Source organism: Parastagonospora nodorum, assembly GCF_000146915.1.
Source record: "Parastagonospora nodorum SN15 chromosome Unknown scaffold_2, whole genome shotgun sequence".
Taxonomy (NCBI): Eukaryota; Fungi; Ascomycota; class Dothideomycetes; order Pleosporales; family Phaeosphaeriaceae; genus Parastagonospora; species Parastagonospora nodorum.
The window spans coordinates 498,144-517,758 of NW_001884550.1; the positions used below are offsets into that span (position 1 = coordinate 498,144).

The 19,615-nt window shown below is 53.0% G+C and overlaps 9 protein-coding genes across 9 annotated transcripts; 4 read left to right on the forward strand and 5 right to left on the reverse strand.

The window, feature by feature from the left end:
• Positions 1 to 750: 750 nt before the first annotated feature.
• On the forward strand, positions 751 to 1,716 carry SNOG_01338 (hypothetical protein; the record flags this gene model as incomplete). The annotated part of the gene is made up of 1 exon (XM_001791928.1): positions 751 to 1,716. The coding sequence occupies one exon, from the start codon at positions 751 to 753 to the stop codon at positions 1,714 to 1,716; it is 966 nt and encodes a 321-aa protein (XP_001791980.1).
• Positions 1,717 to 2,491: 775 nt separating this feature from the next.
• Positions 2,492 to 2,917, reverse strand: SNOG_01339 (hypothetical protein; the record flags this gene model as incomplete). The annotated part of the gene is made up of 2 exons (XM_001791929.1): positions 2,492 to 2,587; positions 2,771 to 2,917. 2 exons carry the CDS (start codon positions 2,915 to 2,917, stop codon positions 2,492 to 2,494), a joined length of 243 nt encoding a protein of 80 aa, XP_001791981.1.
• A 2,235-nt stretch (positions 2,918 to 5,152) lies between these two features.
• Positions 5,153 to 8,225, forward strand: SNOG_01340 (hypothetical protein; the record flags this gene model as incomplete). Its single annotated transcript, XM_001791930.1, has 3 exons — positions 5,153 to 5,998; positions 6,085 to 6,153; positions 6,201 to 8,225. 3 exons carry the CDS (start codon positions 5,153 to 5,155, stop codon positions 8,223 to 8,225), a joined length of 2,940 nt encoding a protein of 979 aa, XP_001791982.1.
• Positions 8,226 to 8,680: 455 nt separating this feature from the next.
• On the reverse strand, positions 8,681 to 10,105 carry SNOG_01341 (hypothetical protein; the record flags this gene model as incomplete). The annotated part of the gene is made up of 2 exons (XM_001791931.1): positions 8,681 to 9,169; positions 9,215 to 10,105. The coding sequence occupies 2 exons, from the start codon at positions 10,103 to 10,105 to the stop codon at positions 8,681 to 8,683; spliced, it is 1,380 nt and encodes a 459-aa protein (XP_001791983.1).
• A 53-nt stretch (positions 10,106 to 10,158) lies between these two features.
• Positions 10,159 to 10,410, forward strand: SNOG_01342 (hypothetical protein; the record flags this gene model as incomplete). Its single annotated transcript, XM_001791932.1, has 2 exons — positions 10,159 to 10,237; positions 10,388 to 10,410. 2 exons carry the CDS (start codon positions 10,159 to 10,161, stop codon positions 10,408 to 10,410), a joined length of 102 nt encoding a protein of 33 aa, XP_001791984.1.
• A 140-nt stretch (positions 10,411 to 10,550) lies between these two features.
• Positions 10,551 to 11,682, reverse strand: SNOG_01343 (hypothetical protein; the record flags this gene model as incomplete). Its single annotated transcript, XM_001791933.1, has 4 exons — positions 10,551 to 10,868; positions 10,922 to 11,433; positions 11,511 to 11,582; positions 11,648 to 11,682. 4 exons carry the CDS (start codon positions 11,680 to 11,682, stop codon positions 10,747 to 10,749), a joined length of 741 nt encoding a protein of 246 aa, XP_001791985.1. The 3' UTR covers positions 10,551 to 10,746.
• A 1,448-nt stretch (positions 11,683 to 13,130) lies between these two features.
• SNOG_01344 (hypothetical protein) lies at positions 13,131 to 15,449 on the reverse strand (the record flags this gene model as incomplete). Its single annotated transcript, XM_001791934.1, has 2 exons — positions 13,131 to 13,271; positions 13,404 to 15,449. 2 exons carry the CDS (start codon positions 15,447 to 15,449, stop codon positions 13,131 to 13,133), a joined length of 2,187 nt encoding a protein of 728 aa, XP_001791986.1.
• A 918-nt stretch (positions 15,450 to 16,367) lies between these two features.
• On the forward strand, positions 16,368 to 17,863 carry SNOG_01345 (hypothetical protein; the record flags this gene model as incomplete). The annotated part of the gene is made up of 3 exons (XM_001791935.1): positions 16,368 to 16,422; positions 16,718 to 17,097; positions 17,143 to 17,863. The coding sequence occupies 3 exons, from the start codon at positions 16,368 to 16,370 to the stop codon at positions 17,671 to 17,673; spliced, it is 966 nt and encodes a 321-aa protein (XP_001791987.1). The 3' UTR covers positions 17,674 to 17,863.
• A 27-nt stretch (positions 17,864 to 17,890) lies between these two features.
• SNOG_01346 (hypothetical protein) lies at positions 17,891 to 18,900 on the reverse strand (the record flags this gene model as incomplete). The annotated part of the gene is made up of 3 exons (XM_001791936.1): positions 17,891 to 18,552; positions 18,624 to 18,748; positions 18,802 to 18,900. 3 exons carry the CDS (start codon positions 18,898 to 18,900, stop codon positions 18,021 to 18,023), a joined length of 756 nt encoding a protein of 251 aa, XP_001791988.1. The 3' UTR covers positions 17,891 to 18,020.
• Between the last annotated feature and the right edge of the window lie 715 nt (positions 18,901 to 19,615).

The following is a 19,615-nucleotide window of genomic DNA, read 5'->3' on the forward strand; positions in this document are numbered from 1 at the left end:
GGTACGCTATCCGCATCGAGCCTCCGCGTCCTGCCAGCCGCGTTCAACTATAGGGCCTCCACCTATACAATCGGCTCATCATTTTATTTCGTTCCTCAGACGCGTTGTTGATCCTACCCCGCGACTTTCCACAGCAACCTTGTGGGTACAAACCATCGTTTCAGCTGTGTTCAAAGCACCGCTTCCGCTCCGTCCCCAGTCCCAACTGTTAAGTCAGTCACATCCACAAGTTTTGGATCTGCTGCGAGTCGGATCCCACTGCTTGCCAAGCTATTCTGTTAATGCTCGCACAATTATAATACCGTCTGCCCGCAGGACGCCATCCCATTTATATCACACCGTCTTTCGACACGTTATCCGAGCAAGCATCGTCTTCAACCTACATCAAACGACGGTCCGCGGGCCTCTCTTCGCTTGCCGGAACCGCCTTTCTCTCCCATAATGTTCCAGTCACGCAAATTTTATCTTTCCTTGGTTGGGGTCATAGCCAGCTCTAGTACTATCGCGGAAACCGTCTTAGCCATCCTAGAGGCAACATCTTTTTCTGTTGCACACAGTTCGCTCCTCCAAGTTGCAGCAGCTTCGAGTGCTCTTGATGTGGTCTCAGTCTGCTGCATTGGTCTATACACATATCAAAGTGTGCGACCAAGAAGTGCATCAGCCCAGAGTACTACTCACAACAGAGCCCTGACCTCGCTCTACGTCTTCTTATGCGGGGCCGCTCTTATTGTCGGGCTTGCGCTACTTGTCATGATCAAGTCCCAATGGGAAGAGGTCCAGACTTCTTCAAGGGGCCCTGTGTCAGACTGGACTCGTCATGTTGTGGCACACATTGCTCTTTGGGCTGTCTCCTGCGCCAGCCAAATCGTCCTATACACTTCGGCTTTCTGGAGTCCAACAGCACCCAAGCTTCATGCGATCACGACCTCTGGCCCTCGAGACTCAATCATGTCCGACCTTCGCAGCAACCGGTTCTTGATGAAATCCAACCAGCCATCGTCCCTTGCGGATACGATGCACTCGCCTACATACTCTGCAGGATCTTCTCAGTCTCTGAAGTCTTTCAGGGACTCTATGCGCCATGTTGTGCGTCCAGCAACTTCTCGAACTACACTCATCGGCAGGACTTCACTCACGCGCGATGCAAGCATTCACTCTCAAGCTGAGTCATTTGACCACGTTCCTCACTCTGATGGGTTCGATAGCTGGGACACAAGTAGCGTGAGCCTGCAGGCTCGTGATGCAGTAATGCAGTCTGTATCATCACGACGCACAGCCTTGGACCCCATCCCTGGCAGCCGACCAACGACACCTGCCTATTCCCTTGAGGGTCCTTTCAACTCGGAACTTGAGGAGGACGTTGAAGAGTTGGCCCCGCCACCAAGGATGATGCACGATTATTCACGACCATCGAGCCCAGCAAACAGCGAAGCACATATTCATCACGCTTTTCCGATCGGAAAGTCCCATTCCAGCACCAGAAGCTACGCCCGGCACCAACATTCTTGCCAGCCCTTTCGCAACCCAAGCGATTACATGTCCGACAAGGTCTATCAACCGCATAAGATCGAATTCCCACTTGAGTCAGGCTCGCGAGCCCAAGACTCGTGGCAGACCATCAAGCCCGCACGCATCGTCGCGGACCCCCAGCCCCATCAGCAGGGAACTCACACCTCCGATCCCAGACTACGTTCTAAACTCCTCGCCGCGCAGTAGTCTGAGTATCAGCGGTGGTCGAAGAGTTCCGCTCCAATACTCGCCAGACCGGTGATCACGCACTTCATAACGATTTCTTTCGCCATTCGTACGACCTTTCCTATATCATATGCTTCATGTGACACGATCTGCATCCGTTATGCACATAGAGGGGCGTTGCTATATCTCCTTTCCTTTTCTTTTCAGTCATCAGCTCTCGCCTTCAGCGGCTCGATCGAGCTTTCTTTTAGTGTATTTGGCAAAGCGTGCGCGGAAGATACCTGGCCTGTGCGGCTCTGATTTTCGTCTCAAAAGAAGACATCATAATCCTAGTTGCGTAGTATCTTTTTTTTTGTCTAATCCCATCTTAGAAGAAGGAACCGGATACGAATTATGCCGTAGAAATGTACTGTCAATCTATAAACCATATCTATCATACATACATTCCTGTCTACGAATACCCTGGTGCATTTTTGACGATCTTCCCAAGTAGCCTTTCACCTCGCCGTCCCCCGCACTTGACGTCCTCACCAAAAACGTCCCCAATAAACTCAAATATACGCCATCGCAACCACACAATTGATTTTCCGCCACCCTCAACCCTTAAGCCGATCCCGCGGCCATGAACGACAGCCCGTCAAAACCCAATTCTTGCGTTCCCTCTCTGCATAACCTTTCGCGTACTTAGCACCGCAACTGTAGCGTTAGAAACCGGGCCTTTGGAGTTGACAGCCACATCCCTGCAACACGCGTGGAAGGGATGGAAGCTTCTGCGCGCGCGCCTCATTTCCAAAAATCAGTCATTCGCCCGGGAAACGGGCGCGGCGATAAGACGGGAGATGCGAGAATCATGCTTTGGTGATTGCGGGTGGGAGCGTGGTGGACCGTGGGGCTGGGACGGTGTGCTAATGTCGTGATGGTGTGCTGTTCATTTGCGCGAGGCTGTCATGGATGGGGGAGATAGAGTTGGGTTGCTAGGTGCGATGGGTTCGTAAGGCTGGTGGTTGCGCGGAGTAATGTTTTGAGTCTGTACTGTGGGGATGATATGTGGCGGTGACGTTGGTGTGGTACGTACTCTTGAAAGGTATTGCGCGAAGTTTGTCGGAAGTGGAGATTGTGAGGTTGGATTTTGGGAGTGCGAAGGGTTGATGAGACGGTTGTATGGTGTTGTCGAAGCAACGTGAAGGGTAGAGCGGTTGCGTGAGGTGTTCATTGCTGGCATGGCTATGCAGGTATGTTGCGACTTGTTATCGAACTCCACAGCTCACTTTGCGATTATTTGCATAGATGGACTACTTCTAGCCAGTGTTTACAGATTGTACTGCCTTCTCACTGGAGCGCTATGAGAAGTCACATGTCTATACAGTGATGCGCAAATCCATAGTTCGAGTGCGATCCGATTCTCAGCGACTTGAAGCCGACAGCTTTCTGCAGGATGAGTACTGGTGTGATTGAGGGAGTTTTCAACAGTTTTAGTTCACACAGTGTCCCTTGATATTGGTTCACAGGATGACTTGTTTCCGCTTCACAGCATGCGTCTTCCGAGCTCTCATGTTAGGTACTTCAGACATCGGATAGTACTCGGCCAGGACGTAGGTAAGGGTGGAATAACTTGCCGGATAGCAGGAGTGTCACGTAGATTGCCCCCAAGAACTAACGCTCCCCAGCTTCTCGAAATTACCACCCAATATGCTCACTGCTGACACTGTCAGGACAGGCCCACCAATCTCCGTAAGAGGCATTGAGACTGAGTCAAAAGTCCTGCGTATGCTGTTCATGCATCGTGCTCAGCCTCACGCGCCCCTTTCGGTCTTGACTTATCGTTACAGGAACATCACCCTTTGGACATGTTGCCGGAATTTGCGGAAAGGGCTGCAAAAGGAGGTGCGGCAGATCGTTCCATTCCCGCTACGGTAGCGGCCGCGATGACGCGCTGTGTCCTGAAACATGGCTGAGGCAAACTCTCTTTGAAGCAGATGCTCTAGAAACAGCTATATATGTGATTCCGGCTATACGCTCGTGTTGGTGCAACGAATTGTGAGGCGTACTGGACTCAATCTGTATTGCTTGTGATTTTTGGTGCATTTCGTGAAGGCTGAAGATGATGTGAGGCGCAATTTTAGCTTGCGTAGCTTACCCTGTTTGGTTGGAGCATGCAGAAGCTGCCAACGTACCAAGGTTGCCAAACCGCCAGCAGGCGGATTGCATCCACGGTTACTACGTCCAGATGAAAACATTCACTACATATTCATACAGGTATTCCCCGTGAAAACTCTCTGTAGCATCGTGTTGGTCTTCAAGATATAAGCGCCGTGGTTGGTCAGACACAATCCCTGTACTGTTACCAGTTTAGGCCTAGGCCGATCCGGCGCATGCTGGATTCCAAGTGCTCAGCGACACCACCATCTCTCAGGGCTATCACGGACTGCCACGCCATCGGCATCTCTCGAAACTTGCTTCACGAGATCAACTTCCGCTGCGCTTCATATCTATCGCAAGTCGCGACTGCGCACTCGCCATATCTTGTTCTCCCAATCGCGCCACGCGACCATTTCCTTGCCCGGGTGGCCATTTGGCAAATTTACTGCGACAAGAAGGTCACTTATTGGAACCATCTGAGAAATTCACCACTTGATTAGAGCCATCTCACGGGCGATGAGACTCTTGAACCGTGCGCTCTGACTGTCCGCAACTTGCTTGAACAAGTCATTGTGCTACGGTATTTGGCCAGGTACGCTCACATTCACCATTCGTATACGCACAATCACTCTCACCGGAGCTAAATCCTATTGGAATTTTCAAAATTATGGAAACCTTAGTCTTGATTGCCCAACTCGTTGCAATTTTCTCAACACCTGTTTCCTTCAACGGCTGACATTTCCTGCTTACAGCCTGAACAGCACCAAAGCACTCTTTCCTTCAGGACATTACTACGGTCGTCCGTAATAAGGCGTCCCATTCGCGAGGCGATACAGAATTTGCATCGGGTCTATCTTTCTATCTAACCATTGTACGGTAAGTCATACCCTTCAAGAGAGTCCTGCGTTCTCCGAACAACCTTTGCTTGCCAGCCAAGTGTGTATGATCATTGGGACTGGCCTGTTTATCTCCATACGCTGAATATGTGCTGACCAGCAACAGTTGAAAGTATCAATAGTGCATCGTGTACACTCAGGAGTTGACGGCTAGTGCTCGCAGTCGCACCTGCCGACACAACAATGCCGCCGAAACGCAAGAACAAAGCAGCCAAGGCAGCATCCATCCTGCCCCCAAAGAAGCCGCGTAAGTTTGCACGCTCTCGCATCAACATCTCAAGCGACCATGTGTTCGCAGCATATTCTTTACTAACGACCTTGGCATAGCACATACGGCTAGCGAGGGTCCGGGCACTAGTAGGCCGGGGCAGGTTCGTCGCAACAGCCTTGGTGGAAGAACGTCGCATCTACCACCATTCTCTATGACAACAAGACGCGGCGCGAAGACTGCGTCGGCGGCATCAAGCGCAAACTCTGGCAGCCGTCGCAGCTCGCTCGATGATGTTGCGCAACTCCAGGATGCACCATCCGACTCTGAAGATGAAGGACCAGCCAAGGATTCTGGTTCGCCCATGTCCAATGGCTCTTCTAACAACAAAGCATTCATGAACGACTCTATCACTGTCGCGACAACCGCGCCAACAAGAACAGCTGGCAAGAAAAGACGCGCATCAGATTCGACGCAGTCTAGTAATACCCTCAAGACGCGCCCCAGTAATGGTCTTACCCGAAACCAAAGCGATCTCTCCGAGCAACAACCGCGCAGGAAAAAGCGCAAAACTGCAGCCGGAACCCCTGCAGAATCTGCGGATCAACCTCCTGAGTTGACCGATGCGAGTACCGCGCCGAATTCACCTGAACAGCTTCCAGATGTTGATGGAAATCAAAGCCTTCAAAATGTGCTGCCGACTAATGGTGATGCCCCTGCCAAAACCGGCAGGCGGCTGCCCGGACGTCGACGCCAACCGCATCCGGACATCAACATCGAGACCGATCTGCGCCGCCAGCTCAAACTCAAGATGGACTATCGCAGCCTCGCAAAAGTCCAGAAGTCAATTCTCGAGGAATTGTCGAAACGAACACTTAGCAATCTGCAAAAGGACCAAAATTTTCATACGCAATGTCCAGAATACAGACCACTCATGGCGCAATTGGACGAGCGCAGGAATGGTCGTGTAAACCAGATCCATGCAGTGCGCACTTATCGTATGGAGCAATCAGAGCGCGTGCGCATCGCAGAAGAGCATATCCAAAAAGAGCAATACATCGTAAGTCAATGACTTCCTGGGGTAAACAACACAACTGACTAGGCAAGAACCGGTTCCATGATTTGCAAGACGATTTCTTACTGCAGTGCTACTTCCGTATGAAGCAAATCGAGCGAGAGATGAAGGGCGAGGATGCAGACGCAACCGACGATGAGGTATGTACACCTTATGGCCCTGACTTGACGCAAGCTTATAATTGTAGGACAACATTCTCCCACCCACATACACAGATGAGGCACACCATGATGTTGAAGACCGTATTGGTTCAAAGTATGCTTCACGTAGCAGAGCATACGTCGAAGCCGACAGAGAGCTTGAAGATGATGCGCGACGAAGACGGTTTGCTCTGGCCAGAGAAGCTTTCGTCGCTAAAGACGAGGACGCAGACGACTCGATCGAAGAAGCCAGCGGCGGCTTTGCCCGATTTGCTGGTCCTGACCGCGACCAAGCAATCGCTCATCACAACCTCATGAGTATGGTCGATGCTGCGGTTGAACTGGAACGAACACCCACGCCCATGCCTCAGGAACGCACAGAGGTAGCACCGGTCCAGGTGATACCCAATGCCCACGCTGTAGATCTCATGATGCTTGCGGAATTGTCCACACAGCAGACACACGACGACGCTAATCGGGACATGTCGTATGCAGATGAGCAGCCTCAGCTTGACGATCAATTCGACGAGCCCGAGCCTCCACGAGCCGCGACTCCGCCCGTGACCCATGAGCTCACCAGACAGATGTCACCACTTGAAGCGCCATTGCCAATGCCTCAATATTCACAGGCTGCGCATAGCAGTCCGATCAAGGCTAGCCCAGCCTCTGTGCAGCCATCTCTACAAAAGTCTCATTCAGAGTCAAATGGCTTACCTATAGTTTCCAGAGATGCATTACCAGCACGAGTATCTACGCACAGAATCATGGACATTCTGAACAACGATCAGGATGTACCCATGTTCCGCTCAAGAGAGTCGCAGGCGCCACAAACCACGCAACAAGAGCCTAGTACTCCTACAATGCGCGCATCTGCAGTCAGTCAACATAATACCCCTTCGCATGACACTGCACCCAATTTAGACGCAGCTGTTGACAATGACCAGCCGGTTGATCAGGCTCTCATGGACGCTCTTGGAGGAAGGCCCAGTGAACCTCCCTCACCACACGCGAATCACCAACCTCGGTCGTGGCAGAGTGCTGCACCCGCACGAGAACCGGAAGAAGCGCCTCGTAGGAAAGATCCCCTGCAGAAGATTCGGGAGTTGCTTGATAGAAAGGCTCGCGAACATGGAAGGGAACCTCCTGATCGGTCTCAGTACCGGGCCAGTGGACCCTCATTCTTGCCACGCGTGTCGAGCATGCAAGCTGCCCAAGACCGACAAGAGGTTGCTGGCTACGACCCAACACGTCCCTCGGCGGGTCTTTATAGTACATCGTCTAGTGCTGCACCTTTGTATCCTACGTCTGCTCGAAGAGAGTCCCAGGATCACGGACCGCCACGTTGGGACCAGGACAGACGCATGAGTGGTTCGCAAGCGCCGCAGCAGCCCAGCCAATCGCCCTACAGCAACCCACCTCAGCCTCATCAGAGTGAGCACAACCATACATCATCGGCGTCGTCAGCACACCAGAGTCCATACACTCTACCGCCAGGCTCATTACCTCTACCTCCGAAACCACCTGGTCCACCACCACCAGTCAACTTCCGTTTCGCGCACTATGATCCTGCACCACCTCGATCTTCATATCCGCCCACATCACCTAGTTACCCACCGAGCTCGCACGCTCCTCCGCTCGGCCCACCATCATCACAATACCCGCATTACCAACCACCATACCAAGGTGGCTATGTCCCACCCCCGGGCTCATTCCAAGCACCACCTCCTCCACCGCCACATCTCGCTCCTTACCAACCGCCTAAGATCCAACAATACGGCGGTCAAACAATTCTTCCCGCGAGCATGGCGCCCCCACCTAGTTTTGCGCCACACATGGCTTATCATGGTCAACAAGCTCCGTCTCTACCACCGCCACCACAGTCGGCATATTCGACACCGCAAGGCCCGCCGCCACAACAGCAGCAGTATGAGCCTCAGCGTGGACAAGAAACCCGGCCTAGTGAGCGACCGGAGCCGCAGCCGAGACCGAGAAGACAATATAGAAGCTGGCATGCTCCAGGCACGCAGTTTAGGACTTATCAAGGGCCGAAAGGACCGAGGAAGGAGACTTAGAGCTCACGTATTGGAAAATAGCTTCATGCCGAGGTTCTGAGAGAGAAGTTGTTGGTCATCCGTTCACATCTTGATCTCCCCCCTTTGTTATTGCTATCATTTCAGAGACTTGGATAGTCTGACTGTTTTTCCCCCAGCATTGGAGTTGCATAGCGTGGCATGGGCAATTGCCTGTTTGTTTGATTGTTTCCCTGTTCTTCTTCCAGATACCACGGGCGGATGCTTGGGGATTTTGGTTCTGCATCATGTCTTCGGACACAGAGTTCTTGCTATAGTGTAGTTTTTGAGTATCATTGCTAATATGTACAATTACGTTTGTTCACATGTAACTCTGGGAGTGTTCCGCGTGATATGAATAGGGGATATTGAATGTGTTGAACTGGGTATCACTTATGCTAACTCAAACATCTGGTCGAGCACTTCGACGCAGACCCTTTCCCATCTGATCTAAAACTTCAAGCCTTCCTCTTCGTCCGACTCGTAGGCGTCCACTCACTCCCCAACGCACTCCCACTCCCCCCTTTCGCTCCCCCAAACCCTCCAGCCCGATTCCCCCTCGGCGTCCCCCCGCCCACCCGCTCAAATAACCTCTGCGCCGCGGGCGTCAAATCGCCCTTGGCCTTCCGCCCCGGCGTCATTCCCCCAGCCAACCCTCCCCCCCTCGGCGTCGGCGCCGACAAAAACCTCGGTGTCTCCGACGTGAAGATACCCAAGCCCTTGCCCGAGGCCACAGGATTCTTATCCGCGCGACTCGCGCCGATTTTCTCCACCATCTTGTGGTGCATTTTCTCCCTCTGGCTGGCCTCGTTGATGGTGAAGGGCGTAGCTTTGCTCCCATCGACGCCATAGCGCGCGAGCAGGTCGGTGGGTGCGTCGTCATCGTCGTCAGAAGGGGGATGGGCGTCGACGAATGCGTATCCTTTAATCCCGGGGCGTTTCGCTGCCTGTGTAGCCTGCCTCGCTGGGATTCAGGCGCGGATTTCCCAGACACGGCGGCGCGGATGGAGGATAGAGGTTGGGCTTGAGGGCCGCGGGGGCTCGGGTTCAGGCGCAGGCAGGCGGGTGTTGTTGTACAGGACTTGTTTCTGGGGAGCGAGGGAGGCGGATTCCGCGGCCTGGGCGCGGGTCGGCGCCCATGATTCGACGCTGTCGGGGGCAAACATGAGGGAGTTGAAGGCTGTGTGTTTGGTGCCCGTGGGCGCGGCGGGGCGGTCATCGAGGTTTGCGCTGGGGCGGACGAGTTCTTTCGATTCATTTGCGGCGGCGCGGGCTTGGAGGACTTTGTGCTGTGCAATGCGTTGCTTGGAGGCGTACATGTTACCGTCGCGGAGCCAGGCGCTTTTGGCAAATTTCTTCTCGTTTTGCGCGTCGATGATTTGGCTGAAGCTTTCTTGGTCTTCGCTCGTGTATTTGGCTTGGAAGGCGCCGAGGCTCATGTTGAGGTCGACGTTGTCTAGCTTTCCGAGGCCTTCTTCTTCTCCGCCAGCTTCGGACGGAGCAATACTGAGGGGCGTATCTGCGCCCCAGACACTTGGTGTGCGATCTGTGCTACCACCGGGTCTGTCGAATCGCGTGCGCTCCGAGACTCTTCTTCGACCACTTGATAGAGGCGTCATGGCTTGTGTGAGCTTCTTCCCGGCCTCGCGTATCCATGACTTGTCCTTGCTCTCCACGGCGTTCAAGTACTCGCGTTGGGCATCTGCTTCTGCCAAACCAGGGAAGAAGTCGCGGCGGATAATGTGCGAAACGGCGGAGACATAAGTGTCCTCGTCTAGGACAGTCGTTGGGCGCTTGATTCTTTTGGGCTTAGGAGGCGGCGCCATGAGCGCGGAGGAGGCATCGCGCTTTGTGAGCGCTTGCGAGTTCGACGAGGCGGACATGGTGGTGTATTGGCTGTGGGGTTGGGGGCGTCGAGTGGAGGTAGTGAAGCGAGATGGCGAGCCCGAGGGCAGTATCGAGCGAAGTTCAGGGTGAAGAATACATCAAGCCTTTTCTATCTTCTATGAGCGAGGGTAAGTTGGCGTGGTGGCGCCGTGAGTGGTGGTTGGCGCAAAGCGACTTTCTTGGGCGATGTTGCCTCGCCTCGGCAGAATCATGCTCACCGCCTTCAGCCCTATCAGATATGCGAGATATGTGAATGCACCTGCATACGCTTCGGGTAGATCCACACTACAAGCAACAGTAGACCTGGAACTCTGTCACACGACCTGATATCAGTGGTAGTTGTAGTTGGTAGCTCTTCGACAACTTATGAGCAGCGCCTGCATTCAGTGACGCAACCAAACACCAGTAAAATATCACATTTGAGCAAGATAAGACATTGCGCGAAAATCATGGTATCATTCAGTTCCTCATGTGAGGAAACAATAGTCCCTGGCGCCGTAGTATCATGCTTTTTAATGCCATACTGTGCCGTCGTGGCCTCTCTCGACACACCTTCTTCATCTTATTCCACTTCAGTTGCCAATCCAGTTGAAGCCGTAAATGCAAGATTGCGCATCTCCACGCCAACCAAGATGGTCTAGTAGAAAGACTCAACCATGGCGTCCTTGTGCGTGGTGTTGATGTTGCTGGGTCCGTTGCCCTCGCCGAGCCTGAAGACAGACTCCACGACCGAGAGTTCGGTTGCAGTTGTGTCGAGACCTGCAAATAACATTAGCATTCCACCGCTCGATACATCAACGTCGAAAACATACCAGTGACAGCCATCCAGTCGTTGACGACCATACCAGCACCCACAACTGCGCTTCCACGGTTCACGCTACCCGCTACCAGCGGCACCTGCAGCAAACTCGACAGCTCGTCCTGGTCCTGAATGCTCGTCTTGGGATGCACAATGCCGCCCTGATTGCTCAGCGCCATATAGCTACCCGTGAGCACATTGTCCGCAATCGTCTGCCTGAACACCTCGACGCCCAGCGCATCTGCTATTATCTCCTCCGTCTCGCGCTCGATATCCGGATGTACAAGGGCGACATGGTCGTTGCAACATATTACGTTGCCGAGCGCGGATAACCGCTCTTCTATCCTCTGGATCTTGACGCTGTCTGGTATCGAGTTTCGCAGGTGTTGCAGTTCTTGGTCGGTTGTGGTGGTGGGCACGAGGAGGCCTTTCTTGTTGCCTGCAGTGAGGCGCCCGACTATGCGCGTTCCGGCGATTGTGGCGTGGCAGATGGGGATGACGTCTTGGAGCTCGGCTTCGAAGACACTGGGGAAATGTTAGTATCCAGGTGTTTCTTGCGTGGCGCATGCGCGGTGGTGGCGCTGCATGGGAGATGTACATACCTGTAGAAGTTCTCTGAAGCTCCGACTGCGACAATCGCATATGCGTTTGTGAGTGTTGAGAAGACACCAACTCTGCGCGACCATAGATTAGTACAAATTCTCTTCTTCCGTAGCTCGTGCGAAGCTTCAGCACTTACTCGTTCGAATTCTCGAATTGTGCGCGGACAGCCATGATTGTGGTCTCGGTAGTACTTTTTGGCTGAGTGTATGAAGGGGTAGAAGACGTTAAAGTGGGTAGAGAGTTGGTTGTCGCGTGTTCTAGACGTGCTTGTGTTTGCTGAGAAAACTGTGAGAAAGCGGGACATTTTGTAAACGGGACCGACATAGGTCATTCTCGCCCCGCTGCCCGTTTAGGACTAGTGCTTGGCGTGCATATGGACGCGTTCGACTCATATTGACGAATGCTGAACAAACGCCTGACTCCGCCTCAGCTGCATGTACAATTAGTGAAATACTATGACTGTTCCCATTTCGACTCAGGGACTCAGGCCCGCAGCCTCGGTATCGCGCAGCCTCGTTGTCGGGATCGCAAGCCCTGGGAGCTATGGCTCTCTCATTTCGCGCTTCAGGCACACCCCCGTGTTCGTCTCGACATGGGCTGCACGTTCCAAAACGAACGTGCCTTATCCTGAACGTGCACCTCATCTTCGACAGGTGCCAGCCACATTGACAGACCAGGCAAAGCCCGTCGTAACCTCTAACAACCGCCTTCGGTGCATGAACTAGAAGCATGTTCGTCGGCCGCGCGAGTCGCAGGTACAGCGTGTGCATCTGGGTCAACGTTGCGGAACACCATTCCGCACCGCTTCGTGGGCAGTAGAGAGAAGATGTGTCTGCGTTCGAAAATTGCCTGTACATGATCGTCACTAGACGTAGGGATCTCCAGGACGTGCTATCGAGTTGATGATAGCAAGCCGTTTAATCCTCCGATCGCATGAATGCGATCAGGCACACGAGTCGCAACCAGACAGGGAAGCAAGAAACGCACAGACTAGAAGGTAAATCGTTGTATTCGCGTCCCATCATATCGTTGGCGAGGATGTACCGCATGACTATAATTACAAACATCGTATCGTTGTCCAAGCAGGCATACGCACTGACTCTAAGATCGTCCCGGTGACCTTCTAAGCGGTCAATCTGCAAATCCGCCAGTCTCTCCAAAGGCCCGAGATTCGAAATGAACAAATCGGGTAGTATGCTAGAAGTAAAAGAAGAAACGCCCGCTAAAGCTATGCTGTGCACAATGCGCTAAGGTCGAGGAAGCTTTGATAGGAAAGAGTTGTACAGGCGTGGCGAGTGCGTAACTTGACGGTGAGACAGAGACGAAAAGTCGTATCGTACAGAGTGTCATGTCGTAACACGTTCGCCGGTAAACATTAACATACGTAGATGTCGTGAATATTCATAAGAAAAGGAAATGGTTCGCATGATTGCGGATGATGTGGTGTCAATATGAGACGAGGTGTAGATGATGGAGGATATAGATGGTAGAAATGTGATGTTGAGTTGGCGCAGTGCCTTCGGAATCAAGTAAATCAAATGCTACGACATTCTCGACACGAGAATGGCTAATGCGATGATCACTCCAATCTATATCAAGTCAGTATATAGGATCACCGTCTAGGGGTGGTGCTGTGAACTCACGAGGAGGGTCCCAATCGCGGACATTATGCGATTGAGATTGCGCCACCATGTCGCTTTTTGGAAAGCCTTGTCGTCGATCGCTCCCATATTACGTGCGAACTGTTGCTCGAGGTCTGTCTGGCTCCGTGCTTCGATATGGTTCGGGTCGAGTGGAAGGGGCAGAAATGATGCGATCATCCATGCTGATAATCATCGTTAATATACACGTTCATGCGCATGATGTGGGTCACATCCGGGGTGGAGACTTACCGAAGGGAAAGATGAAGCCAAGGCAGAAGAGCAGGATTTGGCGGTTTTGACGGCCAAAAAGTGTGGTGTGAAGATCGCTGTCAAGCGATGGTGCTTTCCATGCGCTGTAGCGTGAAGCACCCCCTCGTCGGTCGGTCCGTAGGTGTGGAGTTGACCAACCGCTAAGAGGCTGCATTTGGGGTCCAAGAGCGTAGATGCCGTCTTCGACTGAATGGATTTCGTCCTCGAGGTCGATTGTGTCTGCTTGTGAAGCTCGGTTGCGCGGTCGGTTGCGCGGTCGGTAGATGCTGAAGGGGAAATTACTGTCGGACGGTGTTTGCGAACGAGCGCTATGTGATGTGGGCAGTCGGAGGCTTTCCGAAGACTCTGATGCTGGCGCGCCGATTGAGACTCTTTCTCCCCTTCGGTAATATACTCTGCACGAACGTTAGTTGCAAACTCGCGACCAGACTGAAAACATGCATACCTTGCCCATCCAGGAATTGTGTTCTGGACAAAAGTTGATAGGTCAGATTGCGCTGTGCCCGGTCGCGAATCGCTATCCGAAAGTGAACTGTTGCTGCGTTGTCTGCGCAGATAGCCCGACGTCTTCATCCGAAGTGGGACGCTGATGGGCAACGGCGAGATGGTGTCGAGGTGTTCTCCTCCATCGCTGCCGTCGTTCGAGGGTCGTGGTACCGGCGAAAATAATGGAAGAGGCAATGCCGAGTTCTCGATTTGTCCCTCTGAAGAGACATTGTCGACCGAAGAAACATTGTCAACCGATGACTGTCCACTGCCGAGACTGAGCACTCGCGGCCGCGGGTAGCTTGGGCGACGACCGCCGTTGAAGTTGCCGTTGAAACTCTCTTGCGACTGCGACCTGGTGTAAGACCTCGAAATGCGCGCAATCGATTGCGAATCGCGCTCGGTGACGGAGGGTATCGTTGACAGCTGGGAGCTCCATTGGTGCACAAGCGAACGGTCTTGCATTCGGGATGCGAAATTAGGTATGTTCTCGGAGTCGACACGCTGGCTGCTCGCCGCTGGCGCTTGTACAAGGGGAAAGGTGATTCGGGCTCCGCTCGCGAATGTTGCTGTGCGTGCTTCATGAAGTGTTGGCGAAGGCTGCGACGATGGGATGTTGTAGTGTGTTGGTTCAATGCTGGTGTATGAAATATCAGAAAAGGCAAAGGAAGCTTCAGAGGTTTTTGTCTTCAGTACAGGTTGCGGACTGTCAGCGTCACCAGTGTTCGCAATTTGCCAATTCGCGGACTCGGAAGATGGCTCGTGCTTGTGACCTTTTGGGAACGGCTGGACGACAGTGATCGGGTCTTCGGCATTGCTATTTGCATTGAGCGAAGCGGCGGGTGACGTTGAAGCAAAGGATGCAGCAGATGCCTTAGGACTCAATGCGCGTGCACGGCTCTCGAGGGACTCTCCACCGGCTGACGAAGGAGGAACGGCACGGATAGTCGATCGCTCAAGAGGTCGTTCTTCTTCAAGTACTTCAAGACCCTTCTCGAACTCTGTGAACTCTGGTGGAGGAGATGTCGGAGGTGTGCTACCCTGGGAGAACCTTAAGGACGAAGGTGTGTATGACGATGCGACAAGGGTGTCTGCATCTGATGCGCTGGTTGACGCAGACTGTCTGAACTTCTTTTTGCGCGCAATCTGTAAGGGCGCCGGTGGCTGGAGCACGCGTGTCTTGCTTGCTTCGAATTTCGCAATGGTACTGGCAACCTGGCTCCCACTTGAAACACGAGATGTGGGTCTCTCAAACCCATAGCCCGGCGCATTGCGAGGAGGCGGGAGAATCTGACTGGCTTCGCTTGGGACTGGGTATTTTGAGTAAATGTCAGAGCCGGGATCTTCGACTATGCGGATAGTTGGTCCAGAATATTGATTGGATTGCGAATTTGTTCGGTCGTGGAGCGGCTTGCGGACAGGCGAGGCGTTTCGCGACTTCGATGTTGGCGGTGTAAATCTGGGAGTTTGCTCGAACGGCGACGACAGCGAGGTTTGCCGTGATGATGTGCGTTTATGTGATGCGGGATCCGAAGACATGTTTGTGGGTGGTATGTGGTGCGACCTATCCGGGGTGTTGAACGCGTGTGGAGACGGTGAAACCGGTCATTAATGATAGATAGGAATATGAACACGAAAAAAAAAAAGGGAAAAGAACGCGTAGCAGGGCCGTGGCAATGAGCGACTAGAAGCTGTACAAGGAAATAGTGAGTGGACGCCCGAAGGCATTAAAGAGAGTCGAAGTTTCGAAAAAGAGAGGATGAAGAAGAACAGTGGGCGACGTGTTCCAGGAGAAGAAAGCGCTGCGGAGGAGCTCCGACCAAAAGAAGTTCGTGGGAATGCAAGCTGCAGGTTCGCTGCAGGGTGCTATGCGGTGTCCAATAGCCGGCTAAGCCCTGGCGGCGGTGTAGCACGAGCCGCGGATCAGTCTTTTGTGCAAGTCAATCCCGTTACGGATGATTTCGAGCTTCGTCGCCCTCTCGTGCACTGTAATTGAGCTAATATGAGCTTCACACCCGCCCCAGTAGGCTTCCTGATGGACCCCAGGATATCCTCGCGCGCACGAACGATGGTTCCTTAATCGATAGGCGATAAAGGCGGGTCGCATCAGTGGACGGATAATAAAATTGCAATTATTTTAGGGAGCCAGTAGTGACGTGTGAATGGCCACGGGCCGTTGACAGGTCTTCTGCCTCCTGGGTCTGAAGCTGGCCACTGCGCGTTGCAGGGGTACGCGACGGGATGATCTGGCGCGAGTTGGAAGCGATACACGTGATGTCGGCGGTCGGAGATTCAGATTCCACGGCTGTTTTGGGAGAGCGTCGGTATCGATTGAACGATGCGAAGGAGCTGGGCGAACCTGAGGGGAGTATATGACCCCATGCCCTGACGTTGCCATCGCCCGCTATAGCAGCACGCGCTTCTTGACGAGTGCTACTGCGCGTCTGTAACGACTTCATGGCACCGCCTATCAAGGGCTGGAGAGCCGCTCTGGACGCTCTGATGCACGGTGGTATGTCGCGAATCATTGGCCTATGACCTCTTTCACCGCAAGCCCACCCTTTTTGACGCCTGCGACCCACCCCGCACAACATCCACGGTCGACTAGGCTCTGCGTTCTGTCCAAGCACGACGATGAAATCTAACGTCTTGTCAGCACCCAAAGCGCCGGCCATCTCTTCGAACACTGCAGCTCTGCTGTCCGTAAGTTTCAAGCTCTCCTAGCCCCACTACCACTGCTATTGTTCCCAGCCTATCATCCAAAAATACCACAACACCTTGAAGTGCATGCTAACACACAAATCTACAGGCTGCTTTTGTGTTCATCTACGTAATCCCCTTCTACCTTTCGTCGGCCACGCGCCCGTCGGCCACGCTCACTCGCGATGCGCCGTCCTCGATACGCGCCAGGACACGGGCCGTGACCTTCTCTACCATTGTGTGCTCCATCCTTACCGTCTACGTGCTCTACGAACATGATGTACCCCTGCGCGAGATCTTCAAGCTACTCGGACTCTGGCCTGTGTCCCTCTTCGATACCGCCCAGACAATGCTTCTAGTGATTATCCTCTTTGCCGGTCCGATCTTCGAGCACGGCGTGGTCGACGGCGCATGGGCAGACTGGATCAAGCTGCGAGGGGTCTACGAGTCCCTGAGCAGTTGGATTGGTTATAGGAACTACATAGTAGTATGTCGATTCAGTCTCTATGTCGATTGTTTCTAACCAGCCCAGGGTCCGGTCAGTGAAGAGCTCGTCTGGCGCTCGTTCATCGTGCCTCTGCATGTACTTGGCCACTTCACTGGCAAGCAAATCGTCTTCCTGACACCACTGTACTTTGGAATAGCACATCTGCACCACCTCTACGAGTTCCGTATCACGCACTCCGAGGTGCCCCTGTTCATCGCCATACTGCGCTCCCTGTTCCAATTCACATACACCTCGCTGTTCGGCTTCTTCGCGACCTTCGTATACCTCCGCACGGGCAACGTCTACACTTGCATACTAGCGCACACCTTCTGCAACTGGATGGGTCTGCCTCGGTTCTACGGCCGCGTCGGAGTCGAGATGGGCGTACCAATTGGGCCTCCATCGGTCGACAAGAAAGATGACGAGCAGAGGAGCGTGCCGGCATATCAAGGCAAGGGGCCCCTGTGGACTGTGGCGTACTACATCGTCCTTGTGGCTGGCGCAGCAGGGTTCTACTGGCTTCTCTTCTCCCTAACCGAAAGCAAGCATGCCTTGCCGGTAGATCTGGTCAGCTAGAAGCAAGTGCCGACGATGATGATCGTTCGCATGGTAACGGGAGTGTAGTGTCGTACACGGTAAACTTACTTTGCGCACGTTGAAGGCGCCTGGAACCGCACGTTACGACGTTGTGCACGTGACTAAACGCACTGCGATTCATGCTCATGATTCATGAATTTCCACTAGACCTAGCACCAGTGCAATTAGCTGGATGGCTTCGACATAACCGGACATGACCTGCGCAAAATCACAACACACAAGGGCCATGTACTATTGTACCACCTGATAGAGTGCATTCGATCATCATCCGAAGCCTGAGAGGACTCGGCGTTGCAGAGGTCAAGTAGAGTAGGAATCACAGATGGCTACCTAGTCACAATAGCCCACCAATTATCCTTTTCATACCCCGACTCCACCACCACCCCTCCAGCCTCTCTGACATCATCCTCAAGCTCCCCCTTCCTATACAAGTGATAATATCTCAAGAACGTCTTATCCCCACCCTCCTCTCCTTGCCCATCCACCTCTTCACTCTTAGCAACCTCTCCTTTCCTCTGCCTACCCTTCTTCTCCTTCTTCTGTTTCAAAACCCACGGCACCATAACGTCCTGCTCATGCCCCTCATCCCAGCCCCTGCGACTGTCTTTTTGCTCCAGCGCCCATACGTAGATGAGTGCTTTGCCGCCATCTTGGGCGGTGAGATTTGATGGCTGGCGTAAGATTTCCAGCACAGCTTTTACAGCCTCGATGCGTCGGGCGGGGGTCGAGAGGTGATGGATTACAGCTATGGAAATGGCAAAGTCAAAGGTTCCTGCCGGGTGGGGGAGGGAGAGGGTGTCTGCTACTATGGCGGAGTGGGGGTGGTGGTGTGAGGCGATTTTGGTTAGGTTTGTTGAACTGTTTGAATATCAATATCAAGATTCATCTTTAATCCCAGTTCAGAGGATAGATTGCTCATGTGAACTCACCGATCAGACCCAACGATAAACACCTTCTTATTCACCGCAAGATATTTCCCATTCCCACATCCCACATCCGCACCGACTGCTCCATCTCTCTGTTCTTGCAAGAAACGCTCGACTATAGGCCATGGCTAGATTGGGTTAGCCGGGTGGAAGATTGGCAATATGCGGGGTGGACGCACACCTTATAGCGAGTGGAAGAGAAATGTGAAGCTATCTCTTCGTACACGGAGTGCACATGCTCGGCTTCGTAATCTGCGCCTTGTGTTTCTGATTCGGCCATGGTGTATGTTAGGACGGCGTGAAGGACAGGATTTGTGAGCCAATGAGGGGAGAAGTGTGTGCCAAGACGCTAGATTTGTGAGGTTTTGCTGAGGTGCACGAGTTACAATATCATAGAGCCGTCAAATCATGGATCAGGGAAGATTACAGCATGCTTGCTCATCCGTTCTCCAGCTGTTATGTCATTTCTGCTCTTGTTGCAAAGGCGACGATTTGTTCGTCTCTCGGCTAGGAAGTCTTTTACTAAATTTTCTGAAGACAGATGTAGGGAAGAGCTTTCTATAGCAGGCTTAATTTACAGTTTTTCTTTTTGCACGTGAAATAGTTCGAAGCTGCTAAACCTCACTTCTCCCGCAACCGCAACGTAAGAGACGAGTTCATCGGAGAGGTTCGTGGACATGTATGCATCATTCCATCACAGTGTATCTAGAAATGGAGTTTCTCTCTGAGCACGCCTAAAAATACCTCACTAACACCCTTTTATCCTTTTTACCATAAGACAAAAATCCCTCACTTCTCACCCAAATCACCGCCGCAATCGAGTAGACGGGGAAATCTGGCTACGTCGCGAGGTACCTGTGACCGCGGACGCAGCTGACCCAAGAAGTGACCGACTTCCCAGACCAGCAAAGACACCTCAAGACCATCAAAGCGAAGTATTCCGCAAGTGTGCACCAATTGTCAGCCGCACAAAACAGTTCAGCAAGGACCACACA